Source organism: Phasianus colchicus, chromosome 40 (assembly GCF_987193195.1).
Source record: "Phasianus colchicus chromosome 40, bPhaCol1.hap1.1, whole genome shotgun sequence".
In the NCBI taxonomy this organism is placed as follows: Eukaryota; Metazoa; Chordata; class Aves; order Galliformes; family Phasianidae; genus Phasianus; species Phasianus colchicus.
Window position 1 is genome coordinate 894082 of NC_143475.1, and position 24874 is coordinate 918955.

The following is a 24874-nucleotide window of genomic DNA, read 5'->3' on the forward strand; positions in this document are numbered from 1 at the left end:
AGAAACCCCATAGAGACCCATAGAGACCCATAGAGACCCATAGAGACACATAGAGACCCATAGAGACCCATAGAGACCCCATAGGGACACATAGAGACCCATAGGGACCCATAGAGACCCATAGAGACCCATAGGGACCCCATAGAAAGCCCATAGAGACCCATAGAGACACATAGAGACCCCATAGAGACCCATAGGGACCCATAGAGACCCATAGAGACCCATAGAGACCCATAGGGACCCATAGAGACCCATAGAGACCCATAGAGAACCATAGAGACCCATAGGGACCCATAGAGACCCATAGAGACCCATAGAGACCCATAGAGCCCCATAGGGACCCCATAGAAACCCCATAGAGACCCATAGAGACCCCATAGAGACCCATAGCGACCCATAGAGACCCATAGGGACCCATAGAGACCCATAGGGACCCATAGAGACCCATAGAGACCCATAGGGACCCATAGAGACCCATAGGGACCCATAGAGACACATAGGGACCCATAGAGACCCATAGAGACCCATAGGGACCCATAGAGCCCCATAGAACCCCATAGGGACCCCATAGAACCCCATAGGGACCCCATAGAAACCCCATAGAGACCCATAGAGACCCATAGAGACCCATAGAGACCCATAGGGACCCATAGAGACCCATAGAGACCCATAGAGACCCATAGAGACCCATAGGGACCCATAGGGACCCATAGAGACCCATAGAGACCCATAGGGACCCCATACAGACCCATAGCGACCCATAGAGACCCATAGGGACCCATAGAGACCCATAGGGACCCATAGAGACCCATAGAGACCCATAGGGACCCATAGAGACCCATAGGGACCCATAGAGACCCATAGAGACCCATAGAACCCCATAGGGACCCCATAGAAACCCCATAGAGACCCATAGAGACCCATAGGGACCCATAGAGACCCATAGAGACCCATAGGGACCCATAGAGCCCCATAGAACCCCATAGGGACCCCATAGAAACCCATAGGGACCCCATAGAAACCCCATAGAGAACCATAGAGACCCATAGAGACCCCATAGAGACCCATAGCGACCCATAGAGACACATAGGGACCCCATAGAGACCCATAGGGACCCATAGAGACCCATAGAGACCCATAGAGCCACATAGGGACCCATAGGGACCCCATAGAAACCCCATAGAGACCCATAGGGACCCATAGGGACACATAGGGACCCATAAAGACCCATAGAGACCCATAGGGACCCATAGGGACCCATAGAGACCCATAGAGACCCATAGGGACCCCATAGAAACCCATAGGGACCCCATAGAAACCCCATAGAGACCCATAGAGACCCATAGAGACCCATAGAGACACATAGAGACCCATAGAGACCCATAGAGACCCCATAGAGACCCATAGGGACCCATAGAGACCCATAGAGACCCATAGGGACCCATAGGGACCCATAGAGACCCATAGAGACCCATAGGGACCCATAGGGACCCATAGAGACCCATAGGGACCCATAGGGACCCATAGGGACCCATAGAGACCCATAGAGACCCATAGGGACCCATAGGGACCCATAGAGACCCATAGAGACCCATAGAGACCCGTAGGGACCCATAGAGACCCCATAGACCCCATAGAGACCCATAGAGACCCATAGAGACCCATAGAGACCCATAGAGACCCATAGGGACCCATAGGGACCCATAGAGACCCATAGAGACCCATAGGGACCCCATAGAAACCCATAGGGACCCCATAGAAACCCCATAGAGACCCATAGAGACCCATAGAGACACATAGAGACCCATAGAGACCCATAGAGACCCCATAGGGACACATAGAGACCCATAGGGACCCATAGAGACCCATAGAGACCCATAGGGACCCAGAGAGCCCCATAGGGACCCCATAGAAAGCCCATAGAGACCCATAGAGACCCATAGAGACCCCATAGAGACCCATAGGGACCCATAGAGACCCATAGAAACCCATAGAGACCCATAGGGACCCATAGGGACCCATAGAGACCCATAGGGACCCATAGAGACCCATAGAGACCCATAGGGACCCATAGAGACCCATAGGGACCCATAGAGACCCATAGAGACCCATAGAGACCCATAGGGACCCATAGAGACCCATAGAGCCCCATAGAGACCCATAGAGACCCATAGAGACCCATAGGGACCCATAGAGACACATAGAGACCCATAGAGACACATAGGGACCCATAGGGACCCATAGAGACCCATAGGGACCCATAGAGACCCATAGGGACCCATAGAGACCCATAGAGACCCATAGAGCCCCATAGAGACCCATAGAGACCCATAGGGACCCATAGGGACCCATAGAGACCCATAGGGACCCATAGAGACCCATAGAGACCCATAGAGACCCATAGGGACCCATAGGGACCCATAGAGACCCATAGGGACCCATAGAGACCCATAGAGACCCATAGGGACCCATAGAGACCCATAGAGACCCATAGAGACCCATAGGGACCCATAGAGACCCATAGAGCCCCATAGAGACCCATAGGGACCCATAGAGACCCATAGCGACCCATAGAGACACATAGGGACCCCATAGAGACCCATAGGGACCCATAGAGACCCATAGAGACCCATAGAGACCCATAGGGACCCATAGAGACCCATAGAGACCCATAGAGCCCCATAGGGACCCATAGGGACCCCATAGAAACCCCATAGAGACCCATAGGGACCCCATAGAAACCCCATAGAGACCCATAGAGACCCATAGGGACCCATAGGGACCCATAGAGACCCATAGAGACACATAGGGACCCATAGGGACCCATAGAGACCCATAGAGACCCATAGGGACCCATAGGGACCCATAGGGACCCATAGAGACCCATAGGGACCCCATAGAAACCCATAGGGACCCCATAGAAACCCCATAGAGACCCATAGAGACCCATAGAGACCCATAGAGACACATAGAGACCCATAGAGACCCATAGAGACCCCATAGGGACACATAGAGACCCATAGGGACCCATAGAGACCCATAGAGACCCATAGGGACCCCATAGAAAGCCCATAGAGACCCATAGAGACACATAGAGACCCCATAGAGACCCATAGGGACCCATAGGGACCCATAGAGACCCATAGAGACCCATAGGGACCCATAGGGACCCATAGAGACCCATAGAGACCCATAGAGACCCATAGAGACCCATAGAGACCCATAGGGACCCATAGGGACCCATAGAGACCCATAGGGACCCCATAGAAACCCATAGGGACCCCATAGAGACCCATAGGGACCCCATAGAAAGCCCATAGAGACCCATAGAGACCCCATAGAGACCCATAGGGACCCATAGAGACCCATAGAGACCCATAGAGACCCATAGAGACCCATAGGGACCCATAGGGACCCATAGAGACCCATAGGGACCCATAGAGACCCATAGAGACCCATAGAGCCTCATAGAGACCCATAGAGACCCATAGGGACCCATAGAGACCCATAGAGACCCATAGACCCCATAGAGACCCATAGAGACCCATAGAGACCCATAGAGACCCATAGAGACCCATAGGGACCCATAGAGACCCCATAGACCCCATAGAGACCCATAGAGACCCATAGAGACCCATAGAGACCCATAGGGACCCATAGAGACCCATAGAGACCCATAGAGACCCATAGAGACCCATAGGGACCCATAGGGACCCATAGAGACCCATAGAGACCCATAGGGACCCCATAGAAACCCATAGGGACCCCATAGAAACCCCATAGAGACCCATAGAGACCCATAGAGACACATAGAGACCCATAGAGACCCATAGAGACCCCATAGGGACACATAGAGACCCATAGGGACCCATAGAGACCCATAGAGACCCATAGGGACCCAGAGAGCCCCATAGGGACCCCATAGAAAGCCCATAGAGACCCATAGAGACCCATAGAGACCCCATAGAGACCCATAGGGACCCATAGAGACCCATAGAGACCCATAGAGACCCATAGGGACCCATAGGGACCCATAGAGACCCATAGAGACCCATAGAGACCCCATAGAGACCCCATAGGGACCCATAGAGACCCATAGAGACCCATAGAGACCCATAGGGACCCATAGGGACCCATAGAGACCCATAGGGACCCATAGAGACCCATAGAGACCCATAGGGACCCATAGAGACCCATAGGGACCCATAGAGACCCATAGAGACCCATAGAGACCCATAGGGACCCATAGAGACCCATAGAGCCCCATAGAGACCCATAGAGACCCATAGAGACCCATAGGGACCCATAGAGACCCATAGAGACCCATAGGGACCCATAGAGACCCATAGAGCCCCATAGAGACCCATAGAGACCCATAGAGACCCATAGGGACCCATAGAGACCCATAGCGACCCATAGAGACACATAGGGACCCCATAGAGACCCATAGGGACCCATAGAGACCCATAGAGACCCATAGGGACCCATAGAGACCCATAGAGACCCATAGAGCCCCATAGGGACCCATAGGGACCCCATAGAAACCCCATAGAGACCCATAGGGACCCCATAGAAACCCCATAGAGACCCATAGAGACCCATAGGGACCCATAGGGACCCATAGAGACCCATAGAGACCCATAGGGACCCATAGGGACCCATAGAGACCCATAGGGACCCCATAGAAACCCATAGGGACCCCATAGAAACCCCATAGAGACCCATAGAGACCCATAGAGACCCATAGAGACACATAGAGACCCATAGAGACCCATAGAGACCCCATAGGGAAACATAGAGACCCATAGGGACCCATAGAGACCCATAGAGACCCATAGGGACCCCATAGAAAGCCCATAGAGACCCATAGAGACACATAGAGACCCCATAGAGACCCATAGGGACCCATAGAGACCCATAGAGACCCATAGAGACCCATAGGGACCCATAGGGACCCATAGAGACCCATAGAGACCCATAGGGACCCATAGGGACCCATAGAGACCCATAGAGACCCATAGAGACCCATAGGGACCCATAGAGACCCCATAGACCCCATAGAGACCCATAGAGACCCATAGAGACCCATAGGGACCCATAGAGACCCATAGAGACCCATAGGGACCCATAGAGACCCATAGAGACCCCATAGAGACCCATAGCGACCCATAGAGACCCATAGGGACCCATAGAGACCCATAGGGACCCATAGAGACCCATAGAGACCCATAGGGACCCATAGAGACCCATAGGGACCCATAGAGACCCATAGAGACCCATAGAACCCCATAGGGACCCCATAGAAACCCCATAGAGACCCATAGAGACCCATAGGGACCCATAGAGACCCATAGAGACCCATAGGGACCCATAGAGCCCCATAGAACCCCATAGGGACCCCATAGAAACCCATAGGGACCCCATAGAAACCCCATAGAGACCCATAGAGACCCATAGAGACCCCATAGAGACCCATAGCGACCCATAGAGACACATAGGGACCCCATAGAGACCCATAGGGACCCATAGAGACCCATAGAGACCCATAGAGACCCATAGGGACCCATAGAGACCCATAGAGACCCATAGAGCCACATAGGGACCCATAGAGACCCATAGAAACCCCATAGAGACCCATAGGGACCCATAGGGACCCATAGGGACCCATAGAGACCCATAGAGACCCATAGGGACCCATAGGGACCCATAGAGACCCATAGAGACCCATAGGGACCCATAGGGACCCATAGAGACCCATAGAGACACATAGAGACCCATAGAGACCCATAGAGACCCATAGAGACCCCATAGGGACACATAGAGACCCATAGAAACCCCATAGAGACCCATAGGGACCCCATAGAAACCCCATAGAGACCCATAGGGACCCATAGGGATCCATAGGGATCCATAGAGACCCATAGAGACCCATAGGGACCCCATAGAAACCCATAGGGACCCCATAGAAACCCCATAGAGACCCATAGAGACCCATAGAGACACATAGAGACCCATAGAGACCCATAGAGCCACATAGGGACCCATAGAGACCCATAGAAACCCCATAGAGACCCATAGGGACCCCATAGAAACCCCATAGAGACCCATAGGGACCCATAGGGATCCATAGGGACCCATAGAGACCCATAGAGACCCATAGGGACCCATAGGGACCCATAGAGACCCATAGAGACCCATAGGGACCCATAGGGACCCATAGAGACCCATAGAGACCCATAGAGACCCATAGGGACCCATAGAGACCCCATAGACCCCATAGAGACCCATAGAGACCCATAGAGACCCATAGAGACCCATAGAGACCCATAGGGACCCATAGGGACCCATAGAGACCCATAGAGACCCATAGGGACCCCATAGAAACCGATAGGGACCCCATAGAAACCCCATAGAGACCCATAGAGACCCATAGAGACACATAGAGACCCATAGAGACCCATAGAGACCCCATAGGGACACATAGAGACCCATAGGGACCCATAGAGACCCATAGAGACCCATAGGGACCCAGAGAGCCCCATAGGGACCCCATAGAAAGCCCATAGAGACCCATAGAGACCCATAGAGACCCCATAGAGACCCATAGGGACCCATAGAGACCCATAGAAACCCATAGAGACCCATAGGGACCCATAGGGACCCATAGAGACCCATAGAGACCCATAGGGACCCATAGAGACCCATAGGGACCCATAGAGACCCATAGAGACCCATAGAGACCCATAGGGACCCATAGAGACCCATAGAGCCCCATAGAGACCCATAGAGACGCATAGAGACCCATAGGGACCCATAGAGACCCATAGCGACCCATAGAGACACATAGGGACCCATAGGGACCCATAGAGACCCATAGAAACCCCATAGAGACCCATAGAGACCCATAGGGACCCATAGGGACCCATAGAGACCCATAGGGACCCATAGAGACCCATAGAGACCCATAGAGACCCATAGAGACCCATAGGGACCCATAGGGACCCATAGGGACCCATAGAGACCCATAGAGACCCATAGGGACCCATAGAGACCCATAGGGACCCATAGAGACCCATAGAGACCCATAGAGACCCATAGGGACCCATAGAGACCCATAGAGCCCCATAGAGACCCATAGGGACCCATAGAGACCCATAGCGACCCATAGAGACACATAGGGACCCCATAGAGACCCATAGGGACCCATAGAGACCCATAGAGACCCATAGAGACCCATAGGGACCCATAGAGACCCATAGAGACCCATAGAGCTCCATAGGGACCCATAGGGACCCCATAGAAACCCCATAGAGACCCATAGGGACCCCATAGAAACCCCATAGAGACCCATAGAGACCCATAGGGACCCATAGGGACCCATAGAGACCCATAGAGACCCATAGGGACCCATAGGGACCCATAGAGACCCATAGGGACCCCATAGAAACCCATAGGGACCCCATAGAAACCCCATAGAGACCCATAGAGACCCATAGAGACCCATAGAGACACATAGAGACCCATAGAGACCCATAGAGACCCATAGAGACCCATAGAGACCCATAGGGACCCATAGAGACCCATAGAGACCCATAGGGACCCCATAGAAAGCCCATAGAGACCCATAGAGACACATAGAGACCCCATAGAGACCCATAGGGACCCATAGAGACCCATAGAGACCCATAGAGACCCATAGAGACCCATAGGGACCCATAGGGACCCATAGAGACCCATAGAGACCCATAGAGACCCATAGGGACCCATAGGGACCCATAGAGACCCATAGGGACCCCATAGAGACCCATAGGGACCCCATAGAAAGCCCATAGAGACCCATAGAGACCCCATAGAGACCCATAGGGACCCATAGAGACCCATAGGGACCCATAGAGACCCATAGAGACCCATAGGGACCCATAGGGACCCATAGAGACCCATAGGGACCCATAGAGACCCATAGAGACCCATAGAGCCTCATAGAGACCCATAGAGACCCATAGGGACCCATAGAGACCCATAGAGACCCATAGACCCCATAGAGACCCATAGAGACCCATAGAGACCCATAGAGACCCATAGGGACCCATAGAGACCCCATAGACCCCATAGAGACCCATAGAGACCCATAGAGACCCATAGAGACCCATAGGGACCCATAGAGACCCATAGAGACCCATAGAGACACATAGAGACCCATAGGGACCCATAGGGACCCATAGAGACCCATAGAGACCCATAGGGACCCCATAGAAACCCATAGGGACCCCATAGAAACCCCATAGAGACCCATAGAGACCCATAGAGACACATAGAGACCCATAGAGACCCATAGAGACCCCATAGGGACACATAGAGACCCATAGGGACCCATAGAGACCCATAGAGACCCATAGGGACCCAGAGAGCCCCATAGGGACCCCATAGAAAGCCCATAGAGACCCATAGAGACCCATAGAGACCCCATAGAGACCCATAGGGACCCATAGAGACCCATAGAGACCCATAGAGACCCATAGGGACCCATAGGGACCCATAGAGACCCATAGAGACCCATAGAGACCCCATAGAGACCCCATAGGGACCCATAGAGACCCATAGAGACCCATAGAGACCCATAGGGACCCATAGGGACCCATAGAGACCCATAGGGACCCATAGAGACCCATAGAGACCCATAGGGACCCATAGAGACCCATAGGGACCCATAGAGACCCATAGAGACCCATAGAGACCCATAGGGACCCATAGAGACCCATAGAGCCCCATAGAGACCCATAGAGACCCATAGAGACCCATAGGGACCCATAGAGACCCATAGAGCCCCATAGAGACCCATAGAGACCCATAGAGACCCATAGGGACCCATAGAGACCCATAGCGACCCATAGAGACACATAGGGACCCCATAGAGACCCATAGGGACCCATAGAGACCCATAGAGACCCATAGGGACCCATAGAGACCCATAGAGACCCATAGAGCCCCATAGGGACCCATAGGGACCCCATAGAAACCCCATAGAGACCCATAGGGACCCCATAGAAACCCCATAGAGACCCATAGAGACCCATAGGGACCCATAGGGACCCATAGAGACCCATAGAGACCCATAGGGACCCATAGGGACCCATAGAGACCCATAGGGACCCCATAGAAACCCCATAGAGACCCATAGAGACCCATAGAGACCCATAGAGACACATAGAGACCCATAGAGACCCATAGAGACCCCATAGGGAAACATAGAGACCCATAGGGACCCATAGAGACCCATAGAGCCCCATAGGGACCCCATAGAAACCCCATAGAGACCCATAGAGACCCCATAGAGACCCATAGCGACCCATAGAGACCCATAGGGACCCATAGAGACCCATAGGGACCCATAGAGACCCATAGAGACCCATAGGGACCCATAGAGACCCATAGGGACCCATAGAGACCCATAGAGACCCATAGAACCCCATAGGGACCCCATAGAAACCCCATAGAGACCCATAGAGACCCATAGGGACCCATAGAGACCCATAGAGACCCATAGGGACCCATAGAGCCCCATAGAACCCCATAGGGACCCCATAGAAACCCATAGGGACCCCATAGAAACCCCATAGAGACCCATAGAGACCCATAGAGACCCCATAGAGACCCATAGCGACCCATAGAGACACATAGGGACCCCATAGAGACCCATAGGGACCCATAGAGACCCATAGAGACCCATAGAGACCCATAGGGACCCATAGAGACCCATAGAGACCCATAGAGCCACATAGGGACCCATAGAGACCCATAGAAACCCCATAGAGACCCATAGGGACCCCATAGAAACCCCATAGAGACCCATAGGGACCCATAGGGACCCATAGGGACCCATAGAGACCCATAGAGACCCATAGGGACCCATAGGGACCCATAGAGACCCATAGAGACCCATAGGGACCCATAGGGACCCATAGAGACCCATAGAGACCCATAGGGACCCATAGAGACCCCATAGACCCCATAGAGACCCATAGAGACCCATAGAGACCCATAGAGACCCATAGAGACCCATAGGGACCCATAGGGACCCATAGAGACCCATAGAGACCCATAGGGACCCCATAGAAACCCATAGGGACCCCATAGAAACCCCATAGAGACCCATAGAGACCCATAGAGACACATAGAGACCCATAGAGACCCATAGAGACCCCATAGGGACACATAGAGACCCATAGGGACCCATAGGGACCCATAGGGACCCATAGAGACCCATAGAGACCCATAGAGACCCATAGGGACCCATAGGGACCCATAGAGACCCATAGGGACCCCATAGAAAGCCCATAGAGACCCATAGAGACACATAGAGACCCCATAGAGACCCATAGGGACCCATAGAGACCCATAGAGACCCATAGAGACCCATAGGGACCCATAGGGACCCATAGAGACCCATAGAGACCCATAGGGACCCATAGAGACCCATAGAGACCCATAGAGACCCATAGGGACCCATAGAGACCCCATAGACCCCATAGAGACCCATAGAGACCCATAGAGACCCATAGGGACCCATAGAGACCCATAGAGACCCATAGAGACCCATAGAGCCCCATAGGGACCCCATAGAAACCCCATAGAGACCCATAGAGACCCCATAGAGACCCATAGCGACCCATAGAGACCCATAGGGACCCATAGAGACCCATAGGGACCCATAGAGACCCATAGAGACCCATAGGGACCCATAGAGACCCATAGGGACCCATAGAGACCCATAGAGACCCATAGAACCCCATAGGGACCCCATAGAAACCCCATAGAGACCCATAGAGACCCATAGGGACCCATAGAGACCCATAGAGACCCATAGGGACCCATAGAGCCCCATAGAACCCCATAGGGACCCCATAGAAACCCATAGGGACCCCATAGAAACCCCATAGAGACCCATAGAGACCCATAGAGACCCCATAGAGACCCATAGCGACCCATAGAGACACATAGGGACCCCATAGAGACCCATAGGGACCCATAGAGACCCATAGAGACCCATAGAGACCCATAGGGACCCATAGAGACCCATAGAAACCCCATAGAGACCCATAGGGACCCCATAGAAACCCCATAGAGACCCATAGGGACCCATAGGGACCCATAGGGACCCATAGAGACCCATAGAGACCCATAGGGACCCATAGGGACCCATAGAGACCCATAGAGACCCATAGGGACCCATAGGGACCCATAGAGACCCATAGAGACCCATAGAGACCCATAGGGACCCATAGAGACCCCATAGACCCCATAGAGACCCATAGAGACCCATAGAGACCCATAGAGACCCATAGAGACCCATAGGGACCCATAGGGACCCATAGAGACCCATAGAGACCCATAGGGACACCATAGAAACCCATAGGGACCCCATAGAAACCCCATAGAGACCCATAGAGACCCATAGAGACACATAGAGACCCATAGAGACCCATAGAGACCCATAGGGACCCATAGAGACCCATAGAGACCCATAGAGACCCATAGAGACCCATAGGGACCCATAGGGACCCATAGAGACCCATAGGGACCCATAGAGACCCATAGAGACCCATAGGGACCCATAGAGACCCATAGGGACCCATAGAGACCCATAGAGACCCATAGAGACCCATAGGGACCCATAGAGACCCATAGAGCCCCATAGAGACCCATAGGGACCCATAGAGACCCATAGCGACCCATACAGACACATAGGGACCCCATAGAGACCCATAGGGACCCATAGAGACCCATAGAGACCCATAGAGACCCATAGGGACCCATAGAGACCCATAGAGACCCATAGAGCCCCATAGGGACCCATAGGGACCCCATAGAAACCCCATAGAGACCCATAGGGACCCCATAGAAACCCCATAGAGACCCATAGAGACCCATAGGGACCCATAGGGACCCATAGAGACCCATAGAGACCCATAGGGACCCATAGGGACCCATAGAGACCCATAGGGACCCCATAGAAACCCATAGGGACCCCATAGAAACCCCATAGAGACCCATAGAGACCCATAGAGACCCATAGAGACACATAGAGACCCATAGAGACCCATAGAGACCCCATAGGGAAACATAGAGACCCATAGGGACCCATAGAGACCCATAGAGACCCATAGGGACCCCATAGAAAGCCCATAGAGACCCATAGAGACACATAGAGACCCCATAGAGACCCATAGGGACCCATAGAGACCCATAGAGACCCATAGAGACCCATAGGGACCCATAGGGACCCATAGAGACCCATAGAGACCCATAGAGACCCATAGAGACCCATAGAGACCCATAGGGACCCATAGGGACCCATAGAGACCCATAGGGACCCCATAGAAACCCATAGGGACCCCATAGAGACCCATAGGGACCCCATAGAAAGCCCATAGAGACCCATAGAGACCCCATAGAGACCCATAGGGACCCATAGAGACCCATAGAGACCCATAGAGACCCATAGAGACCCATAGGGACCCATAGGGACCCATAGAGACCCATAGGGACCCATAGAGACCCATAGAGACCCATAGAGCCTCATAGAGACCCATAGAGACCCATAGGGACCCATAGAGACCCATAGAGACCCATAGACCCCATAGAGACCCATAGAGACCCATAGAGACCCATAGAGACCCATAGAGACCCATAGAGACCCATAGGGACCCATAGAGACCCCATAGACCCCATAGAGACCCATAGAGACCCATAGAGACCCATAGAGACCCATAGGGACCCATAGAGACCCATAGAGACCCATAGAGACCCATAGAGACCCATAGAGACCCATAGGGACCCATAGGGACCCATAGAGACACATAGAGACCCATAGGGACCCCATAGAAACCCATAGGGACCCCATAGAAACCCCATAGAGACCCATAGAGACCCATAGAGACACATAGAGACCCATAGAGACCCATAGAGACCCCATAGGGACACATAGAGACCCATAGGGACCCATAGAGACCCATAGAGACCCATAGGGACCCAGAGAGCCCCATAGGGACCCATAGGGACCCATAGAGACCCATAGGGACCCATAGGGACCCATAGGGACCCATAGAGACCCATAGAGACCCATAGAGACCCCATAGAGACCCCATAGGGACCCATAGAGACCCATAGAGACCCATAGAGACCCATAGGGACCCATAGAGACCCATAGGGACCCATAGAGACCCATAGAGACCCATAGGGACCCATAGAGACCCATAGGGACCCATAGAGACCCATAGAGACCCATAGAGACCCATAGGGACCCATAGAGACCCATAGAGCCCCATAGAGACCCATAGAGACCCATAGAGACCCATAGGGACCCATAGAGACCCATAGAGACCCATAGGGACCCATAGAGACCCATAGAGCCCCATAGAGACCCATAGAGACCCATAGAGACCCATAGGGACCCATAGAGACCCATAGCGACCCATAGAGACACATAGGGACCCCATAGAGACCCATAGGGACCCATAGAGACCCATAGAGACCCATAGGGACCCATAGAGACCCATAGAGACCCATAGAGCCCCATAGGGACCCATAGGGACCCCATAGAAACCCCATAGAGACCCATAGGGACCCCATAGAAACCCCATAGAGACCCATAGAGACCCATAGGGACCCATAGGGACCCATAGAGACCCATAGAGACCCATAGGGACCCATAGGGACCCATAGAGACCCATAGGGACCCCATAGAAACCCATAGGGACCCCATAGAAACCCCATAGAGACCCATAGAGACCCATAGAGACCCATAGAGACACATAGAGACCCATAGAGACCCATAGAGACCCCATAGGGAAACATAGAGACCCATAGGGACCCATAGAGACCCATAGAGACCCATAGGGACCCCATAGAAAGCCCATAGAGACCCATAGAGACACATAGAGACCCCATAGAGACCCATAGGGACCCATAGAGACCCATAGAGACCCATAGAGACCCATAGGGACCCATAGGGACCCATAGAGACCCATAGAGACCCATAGGGACCCATAGGGACCCATAGAGACCCATAGAGACCCATAGAGACCCATAGGGACCCATAGGGACCCATAGAGACCCATAGAGACCCATAGAGACCCATAGAGCCCCATAGGGACCCCATAGAAACCCCATAGAGACCCATAGAGACCCCATAGAGACCCATAGCGACCCATAGAGACCCATAGGGACCCATAGAGACCCATAGGGACCCATAGAGACCCATAGAGACCCATAGGGACCCATAGAGACCCATAGGGACCCATAGAGACCCATAGAGACCCATAGAACCCCATAGGGACCCCATAGAAACCCCATAGAGACCCATAGAGACCCATAGGGACCCATAGAGACCCATAGAGACCCATAGGGACCCATAGAGCCCCATAGAACCCCATAGGGACCCCATAGAAACCCATAGGGACCCCATAGAAACCCCATAGAGACTCATAGAGACCCATAGAGACCCCATAGAGACCCATAGCGACCCATAGAGACACATAGGGACCCCATAGAGACCCATAGGGACCCATAGAGACCCATAGAGACCCATAGAGACCCATAGGGACCCATAGAGACCCATAGAGACCCATAGAGCCACATAGGGACCCATAGAGACCCATAGAAACCCCATAGAGACCCATAGGGACCCCATAGAAACCCCATAGAGACCCATAGGGACCCATAGGGACCCATAGGGACCCATAGAGACCCATAGAGACCCATAGGGACCCATAGGGACCCATAGAGACCCATAGAGACCCATAGGGACCCATAGGGACCCATAGAGACCCATAGAGACCCATAGGGACCCATAGAGACCCCATAGACCCCATAGAGACCCATAGAGACCCATAGAGACCCATAGAGACCCATAGAGACCCATAGGGACCCATAGGGACCCATAGAGACCCATAGAGACCCATAGGGACCCCATAGAAACCCATAGGGACCCCATAGAAACCCCATAGAGACCCATAGAGACCCATAGAGACACATAGAGACCCATAGAGACCCATAGAGACCCCATAGGGACACATAGAGACCCATAGGGACCCATAGAGACCCATAGAGACCCATAGGGACCCAGAGAGCCCCATAGGGACCCCATAGAAAGCCCATAGAGACCCATAGAGACCCATAGAGACCCCATAGAGACCCATAGCGACCCATAGAGACCCATAGGGACCCATAGAGACCCATAGGGACCCATAGAGACCCATAGAGACCCATAGGGACCCATAGAGACCCATAGGGACCCATAGAGACCCATAGAGACCCATAGAACCCCATAGGGACCCCATAGAAACCCCATAGAGACCCATAGAGACCCATAGGGACCCATAGAGACCCATAGAGACCCATAGGGACCCATAGAGCCCCATAGAACCCCATAGGGACCCCATAGAAACCCATAGGGACCCCATAGAAACCCCATAGAGACCCATAGAGACCCATAGAGACCCCATAGAGACCCATAGCGACCCATAGAGACACATAGGGACCCCATAGAGACCCATAGGGACCCATAGAGACCCATAGAGACCCATAGAGACCCATAGGGACCCATAGAGACCCATAGAGACCCATAGAGCCACATAGGGACCCATAGAGACCCATAGAAACCCCATAGAGACCCATAGGGACCCCATAGAAACCCCATAGAGACCCATAGGGACCCATAGGGACCCATAGAGACCCATAGAGACCCATAGGGACCCATAGGGACCCATAGAGACCCATAGAGACCCATAGGGACCCATAGGGACCCATAGAGACCCATAGAGACCCATAGAGACCCATAGGGACCCATAGAGACCCCATAGACCCCATAGAGACCCATAGAGACCCATAGAGACCCATAGGGACCCATAGGGACCCATAGAGACCCATAGAGACCCATAGGGACCCCATAGAAACCCATAGGGACCCCATAGAAACCCCATAGAGACCCATAGAGACCCATAGAGACACATAGAGACCCATAGAGACCCATAGAGACCCCATAGGGACACATAGAGACCCATAGGGACCCATAGAGACCCATAGAGACCCATAGGGACCCAGAGAGCCCCATAGGGACCCCATAGAAAGCCCATAGAGACCCATAGAGACCCATAGAGACCCCATAGAGACCCATAGGGACCCATAGAGACCCATAGAAACCCATAGAGACCCATAGGGACCCATAGGGACCCATAGAGACCCATAGGGACCCATAGAGACCCATAGAGACCCATAGGGACCCATAGAGACCCATAGGGACCCATAGAGACCCATAGAGACCCATAGAGACCCATAGGGACCCATAGAGACCCATAGAGCCCCATAGAGACCCATAGAGACCCATAGAGACCCATAGGGACCCATAGAGACCCATAGCGACCCATAGAGACACATAGGGACCCATAGGGACCCATAGAGACCCATAGGGACCCATAGGGACCCATAGAGACCCATAGGGACCCATAGAGACCCATAGAGACCCATAGGGACCCATAGAGACCCATAGGGACCCATAGGGACCCATAGAGACCCATAGAGCCCCATAGAGACCCATAGGGACCCATAGAGACCCATAGCGACCCATAGAGACACATAGGGACCCCATAGAGACCCATAGGGACCCATAGAGACCCATAGAGACCCATAGAGACCCATAGGGACCCATAGAGACCCATAGAGACCCATAGAGCCCCATAGGGACCCATAGGGACCCCATAGAAACCCCATAGAGACCCATAGGGACCCCATAGAAACCCCATAGAGACCCATAGAGACCCATAGGGACCCATAGGGACCCATAGAGACCCATAGAGACCCATAGGGACCCATAGGGACCCATAGAGACCCCATAGGGACACATAGAGACCCATAGGGACCCATAGAGACCCATAGAGACCCATAGGGACCCCATAGAAAGCCCATAGAGACCCATAGAGACACATAGAGACCCCATAGAGACCCATAGGGACCCATAGAGACCCATAGAGACCCATAGAGACCCATAGGGACCCATAGGGACCCATAGAGACCCATAGAGACCCATAGAGACCCATAGAGACCCATAGGGACCCATAGGGACCCATAGAGACCCATAGGGACCCCATAGAAACCCATAGGGACCCCATAGAGACCCATAGGGACCCCATAGAAAGCCCATAGAGACCCATAGAGACCCCATAGAGACCCATAGAGACCCATAGAGACCCATAGAGACCCATAGAGACCCATAGGGACCCATAGGGTCCCATAGAGACCCATAGGGACCCATAGAGACCCATAGAGACCCATAGAGCCTCATAGAGACCCATAGAGACCCATAGGGACCCATAGAGACCCATAGAGACCCATAGACCCCATAGAGACCCATAGAGACCCATAGAGACCCATAGAGACCCATAGAGACCCATAGAGACCCATAGGGACCCATAGAGACCCATAGAGACCCATAGGGACCCATAGAGACCCATAGAGACCCATAGAGACCCATAGAGACCCATAGAGACCCATAGGGACCCATAGAGACCCCATAGACCCCATAGAGACCCATAGAGACCCATAGAGACCCATAGAGACCCATAGAGACCCATAGAGACCCATAGACCCCATAGAGACCCATAGAGACCCATAGAGACCCATAGAGACCCATAGAGACCCATAGAGACCCATAGGGACCCATAGAGACCCATAGAGACCTATAGGGACCCATAGAGACCCATAGAGACCCATAGGGACCCATAGAGACCCCATAGACCCCATAGAGACCCATAGAGACCCATAGAGACCCATAGAGACCCATAGAGACCCATAGTCATTTTTCATCTTTTTGGGGAAATTTTGTGGCACTTTTCTGACATTCCCATCATTTCTGACGTCACTTTGGGGCCATTTTGGAGGATTTTGGGTCATTTGGGGCCATTTTGGGGAAAATTATGGGAATATTATGGGATAGATCTGATCTTCTGGAGTTTATATGGGAATTTGGGGTCATTTCGGGTCATTTTGGGTCATTTTTTATCATTTTGGGGAAATTTTGGGGACATTCCCATCATTTCTGATGTCACTTTGGGGCCATTTTGGAGGATTTTGGGTCATTTTGGGTCATTTTGGGGGAAAATTATGGGGATATTATGGGATAGATCTGATCTTCTGGAGTTTATATGGGAATTTTGGGTCATTTTGGGTCATTTTGGGTCATTTTTTGCCATTTTGGGGAAATTTGGGGGCATTCCCATCATTTCTGACGTCACTTTGGGGCCATTTTGGGGAAATTTGGGGCATTCCCATCATTTCTGACGTCACTTTTGGGCCATTTTGGAGGATTTTGGGTCATTTGGGGCCATTTTGGGGGAAATTATGGGGATATTATGGGATGGATCTGATCTGCTGGAGTTTATATGGGAATTTTGGGTCATTTTGGGTCATTTTGAGTCATTTTTTGCCATTTTGGGGAAATTTGGGGACATTCCCATCATTTCTGATGTCACTTTGGGGCCATTTTGGAGGATTTGGGGTCATTTGGGGCCATTTTGGTGAAAACCATGGGGATATTATGGGATAGATCTGATCTTCTGGAGTTTATATGGGAATTTTGGGTCATTTTGGGTCATTTTGGGTCATTTTTTGCCATTTTGGGGAAATTTGGGGGCATTGCCATCATTTCTGACGTCACTTTGGGGCCATTTTGGAGGATTTTGGGTCATTTGGGGCCATTTTGGGGTAAATTATGGAGATATTATGGGATAGATCTGATCTTCTGGAGTTTATATGGGAATTTTGGGTCATTTTGGGAAATTTGGGGGCATTGCCATCATTTCTGACGTCACTTTGGGGCCATTTTGGAGGATTTTGGGTCATTTGGGGCCATTTTGGTGAAAACCATGGGAATATTATGGGATAGATCTGATCTTCTGGAGTTTATATGGGAATTTGGGGTCATTTTGGGTCATTTTGGGTCATTTTTTGCCATTTTGGGGAAATTTGGGGGCACTTTTCTGACATTCCCATCATTTCTGACGTCACTTTGGGGCCATTTTGGAGGATTTTGGGTCATTTGGGGCCATTTTGGGGGAAATTATGGGGATATTATGGGATGGATCTGATCTGCTGGAGTTTATATGGGAATTTTGGGTCATTTTGGGTCATTTTGAGTCATTTTTTGCCATTTTGGGGAAATTTGGGGACATTCCCATCATTTCTGATGTCACTTTGGGGCCATTTTGGAGGATTTGGGGTCATTTGGGGCCATTTTGGTGAAAACCATGGGGATATTATGGGATAGATCTGATCTTCTGGAGTTTATATGGGAATTTTGGGTCATTTTGGGTCATTTTGGGTCATTTTTTGCCATTTTGGGGAAATTTGGGGGCATTGCCATCATTTCTGACGTCACTTTGGGGCCATTTTGGAGGATTTTGGGTCATTTGGGGCCATTTTGGGGTAAATTATGGAGATATTATGGGATAGATCTGATCTTCTGGAGTTTATATGGGAATTTTGGGTCATTTTGGGGAAATTTGGGGGCATTGCCATCATTTCTGACGTCACTTTGGGGCCATTTTGGAGGATTTTGGGTCATTTGGGGCCATTTTGGTGAAAACCATGGGAATATTATGGGATAGATCTGATCTTCTGGAGTTTATATGGGAATTTGGGGTCATTTGGGGTCATTTTGGGTCATTTTTTGCCATTTTGGGGAAATTTTGTGGCACTTTTCTGACATTCCCATCATTTCTGACGTCACTTTGGGGCCATTTTGGAGGATTTTGGGTCATTTGGGGCCATTTTGGGGAAAATTATGGGGATATTATGGGATAGATCTGATCTTCTGGAGTTTATATGGGAATTTGGGGTCATTTTGGGTCATTTTGGGTCATTTTGGGTCATTTTGGGTCATTTTTTGCCATTTTGGGGAAATTTGGGGGCATTCCCATCATTTCTGACGTCACTTTGGGGCCATTTTGGAGGATTTTGGGTCATTTGGGGCCATTTTGGTGAAAACCATGGGAATATTATGGGATAGGTCTGATCTTCCGGAGCGCATACGAGTCATTTTGCACCATTTTGGGTCATTTTGGGTCATTTTGGGTCACTTTTGATACATTTTATTGCTCTCTTACCCCATTCCCATCACAGACACCGCATCCTTATTGTGGGGGGGGGGGGACACAAATTTTGGGGCATTTCCTTTAATTTTTGGACAACTTACGGCCACCTTGGGCCCAGCGACCCTTCCTGCTTCCATTTTGGGTCAAATCTGAAGGATTTGGGGGAAGAAATCAGGCAAAATATCCCCACAGGAAGACGGCGACCGCCATCATGACGATGGCGTTGATGTTGACCACCCGCGCCCATAGGGGGTCGTCGGGGGGCGGGGCCAAAGCCTCGGCCACGCCCCCTCGCTCCTCAAGCCCCGCCCCCTCCTCGCTTGGCCCCGCCCCTTGGCTACGTGGCTCCGCCCCATTGGATTGTGGTTCCGCCCCTTCGCTTCTTGGCTCCACCCCCTGGTTTCTTGGCTCCGCCCCTTCGCTTCTTGGCTCCGCCCCCTCGCTGGTTGGCTCCGCCTCCTGTTGTCTTGGCTCCGCCCCCTGGTGCCTTGGCTCCGCCCCTTGGCTGCTGGGCTTCACTTCAACCTCTGGAGGAACGGCGCCATATTGGCCCCAATGACCCCATATGGTCCCAATGACCCCATTGTGTCCCCAATGACCCCACTGTGCCCCAATGACCCCATATTGTCCCCAATGATCCCATTATGACACCCATAACCCCATTGTGACCCCAATGACACCACTGTGTCCCCAATGACCCCATATTGTCCCCAAAGGCCCCATATTGTCCCCAATGATCCCATTATGACACCCATGACCCCATTGTGACCCCAATGACCCCATTGTGTCCCCAATGACCCCATATTGTCCCCAATGACCCCACTGTGTCCCCAATGATCCCATATGGTCCCCAATGACCCCATATTGGCCCCAATAACCCCATTATGACACCAATGACCCCATATTGTCCCCAATGACCCCATATTGTCCCCCATGACCCCATATTGTCCCCAATGACCACATTGCGTCCCCAGTGACCCCATATTGGCCCTATTGACCCCATATTGCCCCAAAGACCCCATATGGTCCCCAACGACCCCATATTGTACCCAATGACCCCATATTGTCCCCAAAGACCCCATATGGTCCCCAATGACCCCAATGTGTCCCCAAAGACCCCATATTGTCCCCAATGACCCCATTATGACACCAATGACCCCACTGTGCCCCAATGACCCCATATTGGCCCCAATGACCCCATTATGACACCAATGACCCCATATTGGCCCCAAAGACCCCATATTGGCCCTATCGACCCCATATTGTCCCCCATGAACCCATATGGTCCCCAAAGACCCCATATTGGCCCCAATGACCCCATATTGTCCCCAAAGACCCCATATTGTCCCCAAAGACCCCGTATTGTCCCCCATGACCCCATATTGTCCCCAATGACCCCATTGTGTCCCCAGTGACCCCATATTGTCCCCAAAGACCCCGTATTGTCCCTCATGACCCCATATTGTCCCCAATGACCCCATTGTGTCCCCAAAGACCCCGTATTGTCCCCCATGACCCCATACTGTCCCCAATTACCCCATTGTGTCCCCAGTGACCCCATATTGGCCCTATTGACCCCATATTGTCCCCAATGACCCTATATTCTCCCCAAAGGCCCCATATTGTCCCCCATGGGCCCATATTGACCCCAAGGACCCCACTGTGTCCCCAATGAACCCACTGTGTCCCCAATGATCCCATATGGTCCCCAATGACCCCATATTGGCCCCAATGACCCCATTATGACACCAATGACCCCATATTGTCCCCAATGACCCCATATTGGCCCCAAAGACCCCATATTGTCCCCCATGAACCCATATGGTCCCCAAAGACCCCATATTGGCCCCAATGACCCCATATTGGCCCCAATGACCCCACTGTGTCTCCAAAGACCCCATATTGGCCCCAATGACCCCATATTGGCCCCAATGACCCCACTGTGTCTCCAAAGACCCCATATTGGCCCCAATGACCCCACTGTGACCCCACTGATCCCATATTGTCCAACTTGTCCCCATTCTGTCCCCATTGCCCCCATTCCGTCCCCACTGCCCCACTGACCCCACTGGGGCCCCGTTTCCCCCCAATTTTCCCAATTTTTCCCCCAAATTCCCCCATTTTTCCCCAACTCTTCCCCCATTTTCTCCCATTTCCCCCAATTCCACCATTTTACCCCAAATTCCCCCATTTTTCCCCCAAATTCTCCCACTCTCCCCAACGCCACCCCTGTGTCCCCATTTCCCCTCCCCAAATTCCCTCATTTTTTTCCAAATTTCCCCCCAATTTTCCCCATTCTTCCCAAAATTCCCCCATTCCTCCCCCAACCCTTCCTCCCTTTTCCCCCATTTCCCCAAATTCCCCCATTTTACCCCAAGTTCCCCCATTTTTCCCCCAAATTCTCCCACTCTCCCCAACGCCACCCCTGTGTCCCCATTTCCCCTCTCCAAATTCCCTCATTTTTTCCCAAATTTCCCACAGATTTTCCCCATTTTTCCCCCAAATTCCCCCATTCCTTCCCCAACCCTTCCTCCCTTTTTCCCAATTTCCTGCAGTTCCCCCATTTTCCCTGAATTCCCCCAACTTTTTCCCAAATTTCCCCTTTTTTTCCCCAATTCCCCCATTACCCCAAATTCCCCCTTTTTTCCCAAATTTCCCCCCAATTTTTCCCATTTTTCCCCCAAAATTCCCCCATTCCTCCCCCAACCCTTCCCCCATTTTCTCCCATTTCCCCCAATTCCACCATTTTGCCCCAAATTCCCCCATTTTCCCCCAAATTCTCCCACTCTCCCCAACGCCACCCCTGTGTCCCCATTTCCCCTCTCCAAATTCCCTCATTTTTTCCCAAATTTCCCACAGATTTTCCCCATTTTCCCCCAAATTCCCCCATTCCTTCCCCAACCCTTCCTCCCTTTTCCCCAATTTCCTGCAGTTCCCCCATTATCCCTGAATTTCCCCAACTTTTTCCCAAATTTCCCCTTTTTTTCCCCAATTCCCCCATTACCCCAAATTCCCCCATTTTTCCCAAATCTCCCTCAAATTTTCCCCATTTTCCCCCAAAATCCCCCATTCCTCCCCCAACCCTTCCCCCATTTTCTCCCATTCCCCCAATTCCACCATTTTACCCCAAATTCCCCCATTTTTTCCCCAAATTCTCCCCCTCTCCCCAACGCCACCCCTGTGTCCCCATTTCCCCTCACAAATTCCCTCATTTTTTCCCAAATTTCCCCCAATTTTCCCAATTTTTCCCCCAAATTCCCCCATTCCTACCCCAATCTTTCCCCCATTTTCTCCCATTTCCCCAATTCCACCATTTTACCCCAAATTCCCCCATTTTCCCCAAATTCTCCCACTCTCCCCAACTCCACCCGTGTCCCCATTTCCCCTCCCCAAATTCCCTCATTTTTTCCCAAATTTCCCCCCAATTTTCCCAATTTTTCCCCAAAATTCCCCCATTCCTTCCCCAACCCTTCCTCCCTTTTTCCCAATTTCCTGCAGTTCCCCCATTTTCCCTGAATTCGCCCAACTTTTTCCCAAATTTCCCCTTTTTGTTTCCCAATTCCCCCATTACCCCAAATTCCCCCATTTTTTCCCAAATTTCCCCCCAATTTTCCCCATTTTTCCCAAATTTCCCACAGATTTTCCCCATTTTTCCCCCAAATTCCCCCATTCCTACCCCAATCCTTCCCCCATTTTCTCCCATTTCCCCCAATTCCACCATTTTACCCCAAATTCCCCCACTTTCCCCCAAATTCTCCCACTCTCCCCAATGCCACCCCTGTGTCCCCATTTCCCCTCCCCAAATTTCCTCATTTTTTCCCAAATTTCCCCCCAATTTTCCCCATTTTCCCCCAAATTCCCCCATTCCTTCCCCAACCCTTCCTCCCTTTTTCCCAATTTCCTGCAGTTCCCCCATTTTCCCTGAATTCCCCCAACTTTTTCCCAAATTTCCCCTTTTTTTCCCCAATTCCCCCATTACCCCAAATTCCCCCTTTTTTCCCCAAAATTTCCCCCCAATTTTTCCCATTTTTCCCCCAAATTACCCCATTCCTCCCCCAACCCTTCCCCCCTTTTCCCCCATTTCCCCCAATTCCACCCTTTCCCCCCTAAATCCCCCCATTTTTCCCCAAATCCCCCCTTTATCCCCAATCCCAACACCGCTTCCCTATCGCCACCATTTCGCCCCCTTTCCCCCCACTGCCCCCATTTGCCCCCAGTGCTCCCAGTCCCCTCCAGTGCTCCCAGTGCCCCCCCCCCCAGTCCCCCCCCCACATCCTCACCCCATAACTGCACGTCCCCATCTCTGCTGATCTCCCTGTCCAGGTCGTCTCGTGGTTCCTGGCTGTTCCGGAGGCTGAACACCAAGCGATGCAGCTGTGGGGACAGGGAACTGGCTATGGGGTTTCTATGGGGGCTCTATGGGGCTCTATGGGGCTCTATGGGTCTCTATGGGGTCTCTATGGGTCCCTATGGGGTCTCTATGGGTCTCTACAGGGTCTCTATGGGGCTCTATGGGTATCTATGGGTCCCTATGGGGCTCTATGGGGATCTTTGGGGACTCTATGGGGTCTCTATGGGTCTCCATGGGGTCTCTATGAGGCTCTATGGGGCTCTATGGGGCTCTAAGGGTCTCTATGGGTCTCTTTGGGGCTCTATAGGTCTCTATGGGGTCTCTATGGGGTCTCTATGGGGTTTCTATACGGATCTATGGGTATCTATGGGTCTCTATG

General features: G+C 52.1%; 1 protein-coding gene across 1 annotated transcript in view; it reads right to left on the reverse strand.

The window, feature by feature from the left end:
• Positions 1 to 17880: 17880 nt before the first annotated feature.
• The window catches only part of LOC149913218 (sodium/glucose cotransporter 2-like), a 59733-nt gene continuing 52739 nt past the window's right edge, over positions 17881 to 24874 (reverse strand). The window contains exons 13-14 of the mRNA XM_090130481.1: positions 24425 to 24518; positions 17881 to 20671 (exon numbers count right to left, since the gene is read on the reverse strand). Coding sequence (XP_089986607.1) covers positions 20316 to 20671; positions 24425 to 24518 — 450 coding nt within the window. The 3' untranslated portion in view covers positions 17881 to 20315. The remainder of the gene's footprint in view (positions 20672 to 24424; positions 24519 to 24874) is intronic.